Raw genomic sequence first — 9,483 nt, forward strand, 5'->3', positions numbered from 1 at the left:
AAGAGTGAATATCATGACTAGGAGGGCCCTCTCTCATGACCCATTCTGAGAGGGCGAGATGAAAAATCCTATATGAATCTTTATGAAGGAACAGGTGATAAACTTTGTGAATTGTAAGAAAGAGCTGGTTGTTGTAGTAGGCAGATTTCCTTGGCTTACTTTCCTGTTGGAACAGAAGAGAAAAGTAATAAAAAAAGAACGTGTAGAAGAGGTATATATTGCAGAGGAGCAATTAGAAGAAAGCTTATGGAAGAAGGAAGCTGCACATGTAACATTGAGTGATAAAACAGATAAATATCTGCAGCAGTATAAGTATTAACAACCACTCCCACTGTAGACTTAAAAAATAGTGCAAGGAGAACAATGGGTAATGCAGAAGTCTTCCTAGTTGTTCTAGTCTATAGAATTAATGAAGTGAATATAATTTGAAAATGTAGTTACAGCTTGGGTACTTAGTCTGTAATCACTTAGTTTTGAGTTTCTAAAGACACATGTATATGAGCAACGTATACTGTGTCTGTCTTTTACTGTGAATGGTTGTCTGTAGTGTGTTTCTGGTAGGTTTAATTGAAAAACTGCTGGTGATTAGCACTAGTGTAGAGAAAACTCATGCTCTGAAAGGACCTAATTTGGCTGAGTGGCTTTCTTGATCTGCATTTGTGTTAATTTTAAGTTGAAAGTTTTCACTGTATCCTTCTTTCACAAGTTGGTCTAATAGCTCTTTTGCTCTCTTCTTAATTTTGGCTTTACAATGTCAGGTGGCAGCAAGTTTTCTGGTGTATGTATTTTATGGAGGTTTAGCTCCTTTTCATTTTAAAATTGCTTTATGGTAAATGTAGCTGTTGCTGTTTGCTCCAGTGAGTATTTGTCAGAAATAATTTCCTGTTCCTCTTATCTAGGTATTGCTCATGATGTAGGTTCTTTCTACTCCTCCTAATAATTTCCTTTTCCAAACTGAAATAATCTGTTATGTCTTGCCTGTATTGAAGATTTTGTAACTGATTATATACTTGTTAGTTTCCTTCTGTTTCAATAGCACAACATAAGCATGTTCTATTCATAAGTATAAAGTGCAATAGATAGCCCTAATTACAGTGCTGACATTTGTCTTTTTTCTCTTCTCCATATCTTCAGTGGAGAGTACAGCTTGCCTAAATGCATTGTCTTAAATCTGTCCTTTCTTGAATGTAATCCTTTCTTGTTCTACTGATGTACTGTGTTCTATCCTCTCCAGCTGCTGTTGCAATGCTTTAGCAGTTTAAAAAACTAAACAAACCAACCACAATGAAAACAAAAACCCCAACTAATTGAAACTTGCCGGTTGTTTTTCTGTTTTGCTGTAGTCTAAACTAGAAGCCAAGTAGCTACATGTGTGACCTCTGTCCAGATTGTTTGTTTACTACTTTGTAGCAGCAATCCCTTTAAGCTTTGTTTTTTAGAACTTCCATGAGAGCACCTTGGGCTTTGTAACAGCAGTCCATGGCCATAGTCATTCCAGTTAGAAGTCTGAATGTAATGGTGAGTTTAGGACAAAAGTTTTTAGGGTCACCTGAGTGGTTAGAGGACTGGGGCACAGGATGTGTGAAGAAGGAGCTCAGCTCTAGTTCAACCTTGAGAAGGCTAAGAAGAAATTTTATTTGCCGTTTTCCACTACCAAGTGGGAAGACAACCAGACTCTACTCAGAGCTGCAGAGGGGAAGGACAAGAAACAGTAAATACAAGTTGCAATCAGAGATACTCCAATGAGATAAAATGGAAATTCTGTATTGTGTAGGATGGTCAAGCATTGGAATAGCCCAGAGAGGTGATGGGCTCTCTAAGTAGATACTCAGAACTGGAGTGGACAGTGCTTGAGCAACCTGATCAGCCTTCACATTTCTTCATGCTTTAATTAGGGAGTTGGATCAGATGAACTCCAAAGGTCCCTTACAACTTAAATTACTCCAATTGTAGAACTAATGTGATCAGGTATGCAAGCAGAGATTATTTTTGTATATTATGATCTAAGTATGATGTGGTAAGAAACTTAACATGCAGTTGGTACGGAATAACAAAAGCTTTGTGTTTGTCTGTGTAAAGCTGAAACTCCAGTAGAAAGCACTGGAATACTTAACCTTTGGTGTAGTAACAGCATGGATTGCAGCAGAATTTAAAACATTTTATTCATCGTGTGTTTGACATCTTTAAGCTTGTTAGGTGTGATTTAACTTACTCTTAGTGAAGTGTTGTCAATAAATTCAAAGCTCATCAGAAAGTTGTTTATAAAATATTTATTCTGAATTTGCAGCACCTTAGTGTGCTTAATTGTTGAGACTATGCTGGCAAGTGGATCCATCACACAGTGCTTTGAGCTCTTTTCACCTCCAGAGATTTATGGTTAATGGAGGTATTTTTTTTTACACGTTGCCTTACAATATTTATCTGAATGGGCAAGTCTGCAAATTATATTTCAAAGGAGTAAATACTGCCATATGTAATACTAGATCTTGTGCAGTGAGGTATGGCCTAGCTCATCTGGAAGGATAGTTCACAATTTCAGTACTACCAGTTTAGAAAGTAATGTTACTGTAAAAATCTCAGTTCTAAAAGTCTATATGTTTTGAATCTGAGAATACTCTCTGTCCACTCAAAACTTGTGTTGGAAAAACACCCAGAACTGTCAGGGCTGAGGCAGCCATAAACCTCAACTAAGTTGTTATTTAAGATGGATTTTTTTCTTCTTAAAACTAGGTTTGTGTATAGGGTTATTTTATTTTTGCTGACTTCTGGGTGCATGAAACATGTTTCTAGGACATGTTCTAGTAATACTGTATCTGAGTTTAATCTTGACAGTGCAGAAGAAAAGTAGCCTAGGCAGTGTCTTGCCAGTAGTAAAAGCTTTTCCTAAAGTCTAATCTCAATCTTTACAGTTCAAGACATTGGTTCTTCTTCCACTCACTACTGCTTCTCTTTTTCCTTGAGATAGTCAATTATTTAAACACAGCTATTTCTTTCCCCACTTTTCTGTGTTAAACCCAACTCATTAACTCCTGACAGTAATTGTTCTGTTCTTGTTCTAAAACTTTTGAGGTACAGCAACCAAAAGGGGCTTTGGGGTTGGTAGGTATGAGCTGTCCTGGTGCTGATTACACTTAGAGTCTTACCTTTACTGCAGCTTTTTATAACACACTTTTACTTGACAGTGTTTTGTATGTTATCCTCCACTCCTTTTATTTTCCTCTCAATATTATCAAGAAATCTGGCTGCTACTTTCTCTCTCTTGATATTTGTCCACATGACAGTTATTTTGGGGGCTTTTGCTGTCTGTCAGGGATGCAGAACTCTGTAGCTAAGCAAATTGTATATAGTAACTGTTTCTGAAGGTACTGACACTTGTGTTGTTGCTGTGATGTGGGATGCTTAATCTGAGTGCTGTTAAATAGCCCGGCTTTAAGTGAGGAACATGCAGAACATGGAAGTCATGCCAAACTTTACCAAAGCCACATAGAGCTAGGCACTCACAGTGTAATAACTGAGACCTAAAAGTCACCTGTGTATGTCCAGCAATCCAGTTTTACCCTGAGCTGTTTATCCATCCTGTGAAATGTTTGCGTGGTGTCTGCTTCTGTTGCAGGTGAAGGAACTCTTCCGCTCCATGCGTGTGGAGTACTATGCTTTGGAACTTGATGTAACTGGTAAGTAAAGAAAACCACATGCTGTTTAATGTAACTAAAAATGGGTGACTGTACATGACTCCTGAAGCTGTCTTGAACTACTTGGAAGATATGTAGAACAATTAAAATCAATTTTAATCTATGCAGAGATAAAAGCAATTAGGCTTCAATATGGATTTTAACACAGAATGTGTTTTTAATGTAACTGAAGGCATTGACTCTTGCTATACAAATCATCAGCTGATAGAGGATAAAAGATTTTATTTCTTTTTTGGGATCTCGTCTTTGGGGAAAAAGCCTGTGGTGTTTTTCTCCCACCTCAGGTTAGTTTGTGGCCTTAGATGAGTTGTTAATGTTTGACTTGGTATATGGGTGACCTTCATAGGGAAGACTGCTGAGTCACTGAAAGGAAGGGTAAATTCCAGAACTTTGGCTGTTGCTAGTTTGAGGTGTCTTTTTAAAGCCCAAGCTGCTTTAGTTTTAGTACGTGTGCTGCCTTATGCATGTATGTACCTAATGAATGTAGCTTTTAATGCAGTTTTCAGAAGTAGTTTCTAACGTAATTCTTAGTAAACTCTTAATTGCACTGATGAACATGTATTATCAATTTTTTTTCTGGGTAAAACTTAAGTTTCCGGTGCTTTTTTTAACGTGCTAATGCATTTAAGTGTTCATGTCTAAGCAGTGTTTGGAAAAAATATATTTATTGATCCATAGCATCTCTCCTTACTTATTTTTACTTTTTATTAAAGTTAAATAAAAGAGAAAGTACAATGCACAGTCATTTTTTTTTCTGAAATTACTCCTAATTAGTAATGTATTTCCCTTGCAATTGCTTTGATTACTGATACTAAAAGTGAGAATACCTTGGACAAAGTGATAACTGTAAATATTCCTTTCCATATTTACTGCTGGAAGATCCTAATTGAGCCTGTGTAGGTGCTGATGGTTCAGATGACAGGTCAGTCAATTATAATCTTACAAGAAGAATGTTTAAGACTGTGGTGAGTGGAAAAAGTCTGGAGATAACTTTAGGGCAAGTGGAAGAGAATGTTGAGTCGTCTTATCACATTATTCTCATAATACAAAGCTGCTGGACAAAACTATGTGCATTTACACAAGGCATATCCTAAAACCAGATGGTTGTCCTGAAAGAAAAGCTGTCTGTATGATCCTGTGTGGTATCTAGAAAACAGTTTGTGTAGAACTAAGTGTGACACTATTAGGAAGAGACTGATGAGAGTCCAGGAAATACAGGGACTAAACTCTTCAACTTTACTCCATTCTGTAGAATTATGACCTGAAGCAGCAATTTATCCTTGGTGTTTAAGCATGCTTTTTTGAGGAGCAGTTTCTAAAGACTTGCTTATGTTCAGGAAATCTACAAAAGTGATTCTTGTAATACAACTGTTTTCTTGGCAGGCCTGCAGTGTATTTCATTCCAAACTTTAATTCAGATTGTTTTAAAAGCTTGATTCTTGAAAATTGTTCTATAATCTCCATGTTTCTTTTAATCATAGATGATGGACCCAGTATTCAGCAAGTGTTAGCAGAGTTAACTAATCAGAGGACGGTGCCTAATGTATTTGTGAATGGAACTCACATAGGTGGCTGTGACGCAACTTTGAAGGTAACCTCTCTTTAAAAATCACCTGGAAATAGACAAGACTGCTGAGTGAATTTGCTATTTGGTTATAATTAAATTTTGCATGATGTCTCAGACTGGATGACCTAGGTCATAGAATCATAGGGGTTGGAAGGGACCTCGAAAGATCATCTAGTCCAACCCCCCCTGCCAGAGCAGGGTCACCCAGAGCACATCACGCAGGAACGCATCCAGGTGGGTTTTGAATGTCTCCAGTGAAGGAGACCCCACAACCTCCCTGGGCAGCCTGTTCCAGTGCTCTGTCACTCTCACAGTAAAAAATTTTTTTCGGATATTCACCTTGAACCTCCTATGCTCCAATTTGCACCCATTACCCCTTGTCCTATCACTGGTCATCACTGAGAAAAGCCTAACTCCATCTCCCTGACACTCACCCCTTACATATTTGTAAACATTGATGAGGTCAGAAGAGACATTCAGTTTTTGTTTGCTGAGAAATGTGTGTGGTAATTTGATTTTTTTTTTTCTTCCCAGGCTTATCAAGATGGATCACTGCAGAAACTTCTTGGGGATAGCAAAGATACAGAACCCTATGACTATGATCTCATTATTATTGGTGGTGGCTCAGGTGGACTTGCGTGTTCCAAGGTACGATGGCAAACTTTCATTAGATTAGTACAAGGCAGACAGTTTGAATTTTTAATTGGCCAATCTGGCATTTTCGGACTGCTCTAGATCTTCCTTCACAAGTGCCTTCTGGGATGTTGGTTATAAACTGTGGTCATTATCAGCCTGCGCAGAGTGGCACTAAGGGACAAGGCACTACCCAAGCATTCGCGCACAATTAAAGGAGTCACACACACCCCACCTGAGACTTTTAACTGCTAGAACCACAGTGAGTGGTTCCAATGAGCCCACCTGGGCACCTTTCAACTCCTTGCTCACACACACTGAATTTCATGGAATACAGGATAGCTGGCTGAACCTTGTTTGGGCCAAGATTGCTGTAACTGTGCAGGAGTTCTTAAACAGATTTGAGGAACCTAAAGATTTAATCCAAGTCCTTGACTGAGTCTACTCACTGTTTGATCTTTCAAGGCCTTGGAAGTTTCTTGAATGGAGTATAATAGGATTATTCAGGTTGGAGTGGATGTTAGGAGAATGTCTAGTCTAAGCTTCTGATCCAAGCACAGTGAACTGTGAGGTCAGACAAGATTATGTAGAACCTCACCCATTTGTGTCTTAAAAGTAGCCAGGAGTGGAGATGGCACAGCTTTTCTGGGAAACCTATTTCACTGCTCAAATGTCTTAATGCTGTGAAAATTCCTTATATCTGTTCTGAAGCTATTGTTTCAACTAATGGTCATTCTCTGTTGTCCCTTCACTTTACGCCAATGTGAAGAGCCTGGCTAAGTCATCTTAATGACTCACTTGTAGGTATGGAAAGGCTTCTTCCAAATCCACCTTTTTTCCAGGCTGAATGCATCAAGTTCCTTCACCCTTCTTTTAAGGCATGTGTTCCAGCCCCTTGAGCATCTTGGGGCTGGAATTTTCAGTTTATTAACATCAAGGGGTTTTTTTCCTTCATGAACATTCCAATTCAGGACTGCCCTCCTGAGAGGAAAGGAGAGCTAACACCATGAATATTTACTTAGATGAGGGAGGTAGAAGATCCATCTCATACCCTCTTCAGGTTGTGACTTTTGACAGCGTAGGATGATGTGGATGCAGCATTGAACATAAACATCCATTCAAAGTTTGGAAGAAAGTAATAGGTTTGGAAGGATTTCAATTTTTGTCTAGTGAAGGAGGGAGAAAAGCCACATATGATAATGAGACTAATGAGCTAAGGAGCCTTCTGTTAGTGCTAAGTATATCATGACCATAAAGGACAGACAGGCTTTCTTGTTCATGCAAAAGTTCAGTTATGCTGACTTGTCTCTATCTTTTACAGGAAGCTGCTGCCTTTGGAAAGAAAGTAATGGTATTAGATTATGTTGTTCCAACACCTCTTGGAACCTCATGGGGTAAGCTTCTGTTAACTTGTATTTTAACAAGTTTGAGTGTCAGTCATGCAAAGTGAGTTGTTCAATGTTATGGATTTGTATTCTTAGAAATTGTGGCTGAATTCCTTGTAAGTCTGGAACATAGATAAGAAGGGAGTTGTTTTCTTGGCTTGCCTGCTTTTCTGGATAATAATTTCTGTTTTGTGCATTGGTCAATATCTGTTCTTTTGACAAATGTAGTTCTGGTTCTGTTCCCTCTCACACTGTCTCTATTTAGTGTGTATGTGCATGTTCACATTCTTGTGTTCGTGGGTTTTTTTGCCTTTTAGTTCATCTAGTTCTATTTCATGAACAACTGATCTAGGCCACCTCTAGACCAGTATGACTATGGCTATGTGTGCCTCACCTTTCCATAATTAAAGACAGCTGCTGCCTGACCTTATTAATGCTATTGGGAGTTGACAATGAGTGAGTAACTTCATTGGTGAAGTTTTATTGGCTCGAGGTGTGAAGTCATAGCTTTCAAACAGATACATATTTCAGATTCCACATAACAGGTGATACTAAACGCTAGGAACTCTGTGCTTTTTGCCTTGTTTACTTGCCAGTTTGACTAAAATCTGAGGCACTGTGGAGTAGGTATTCTTTGTTCAGTGAGTCAGGTAATCTCTTAAACCGAATACAAACTGTAAGCTTAGTACTCTCATTATATTTTAAAATCTCTTACAACAGAAATTTCATGTTGCTTGTGTGACTGTAGCAAACATCAACAGATATATGGGTGATTATACAAAGCACATGATAAGAAAAGCATGAATATCCTGTTCATGCAGGTAATAACATGATTCTTTCCATCTTAGGACTTGGTGGTACGTGTGTCAATGTAGGTTGCATTCCTAAGAAGCTCATGCATCAAGCAGCGCTTCTGGGTCAGGCACTCCAAGATTCAAGGAAATATGGGTGGCAGTATGAAGAACAAGGTTAGTAAGAACACAATGAACAGACCAAGATGGTGTACAGATGGGAGTCTGAGCTTAAGATCTTTCTTGTACTTTGGACTTAATAAACTTAAGGCAGAGTTGAGCAGTTTTCTTAGGTGAATCAGAAGTCATCCTCCTTCTAGTCATAGAAACCTTAAAGTTAAGTTGTGGTTTGTTCTCTGTGTTATTGGAATTAAAGAAATTCTAGAATGGGCATATTTCAGATAGTAGCAAGTCAGGTAAATATTAGCATAGTAGAATAAGACTTGAATAAGTATCCTTATTACTGATAATTATGTTCGGTTAGCATGATGTATAATGAATAAAATCTTAAGTATTTCTTTAAGGGTTCATTGCACTTTGATTTCTTAAAATGTGAAATTGATATCTTGTTCCAGTTAAACACAACTGGGAGGTCATGGTAGAAGCAATTCAAAACTACATTGGTTCTTTAAATTGGGGCTATCGAGTGTCCTTAAGAGAGAAGTCTGTGACATACATGAATTCCTATGGAGAATTCATTGAACCACACAAAATTAAGGTATGTGCCGTGTTTGAAACCTGTAGTTGGGAGGGAAAACTAGTGATCTAAACCATATCTTTAAAATCCATCAAGGAAAAGGCTTCATCTTGACATTGCCAGCTTAACTGAAGTAAAAAACTCATTTGTGAAATAAGTTATTGATTCAAATTATTCTTGTATTTCAGTACATGCCACGATGTTTGCAAACCTAGTAACTGTTGTGTCAGAGTAATGTGGGTATCTGTAAACTTAGGTCTTGCATGAATAGAGCAAGATTGTCTCAATTGCTAACTTTGTGACTGAGGGCAGCAGCCCACTTGCAAAATCTTCAAAGTAAACCACAAAAACTGTTGAAGTCAAACTCAGATTAAGCACTTGCATAACAGCACTGCCAGAAGCTTGTGCTGTATCAGCATAAGAATTAAACTATGAGTTTTGCAAGAGAAGCATGTGTTGGCAAACCTACTGTAAGTGATCACATTGTTGCAAGGTTAACTTAGAAGATGGGCACACTCAAGACAGCTGTTTGGTTCAGTGGGTGTTTGTCTGTTTTCACTGAGTTTATGAAGGCTGAACTACATGTGTTTCAAACCGAGAGACCAGCACTGAAAAGAGTAGGATGCTCAGCTTACCTCATCTACCCACTGTTCCTGGAATGCAGGTCATCTACTTCAGTGTCCTTAGTCTATAAATGAAGTAAAACAGGCTTTCAGCA

General features: G+C 38.2%; 1 protein-coding gene across 1 annotated transcript in view; it reads left to right on the forward strand.

The window, feature by feature from the left end:
* The first annotated feature begins 3,616 nt into the window (after positions 1-3,616).
* TXNRD3 (thioredoxin reductase 3) overlaps positions 3,617-9,483 on the forward strand; it is a 12,381-nt gene continuing 6,514 nt past the window's right edge. The window contains exons 1-6 of the mRNA XM_009999279.1: positions 3,617-3,674; positions 5,174-5,283; positions 5,794-5,907; positions 7,214-7,286; positions 8,126-8,245; positions 8,644-8,786. Coding sequence (XP_009997581.1) covers positions 3,635-3,674; positions 5,174-5,283; positions 5,794-5,907; positions 7,214-7,286; positions 8,126-8,245; positions 8,644-8,786 — 600 coding nt within the window. The 5' untranslated portion in view covers positions 3,617-3,634. The remainder of the gene's footprint in view (positions 3,675-5,173; positions 5,284-5,793; positions 5,908-7,213; positions 7,287-8,125; positions 8,246-8,643; positions 8,787-9,483) is intronic.

The sequence above is a fragment of the Chaetura pelagica genome, unplaced genomic scaffold, assembly GCF_000747805.2.
Source record: "Chaetura pelagica isolate M959 unplaced genomic scaffold, ChaPel_1.0 scaffold316, whole genome shotgun sequence".
Lineage (NCBI taxonomy): Eukaryota > Metazoa > Chordata > Aves > Apodiformes > Apodidae > Chaetura > Chaetura pelagica.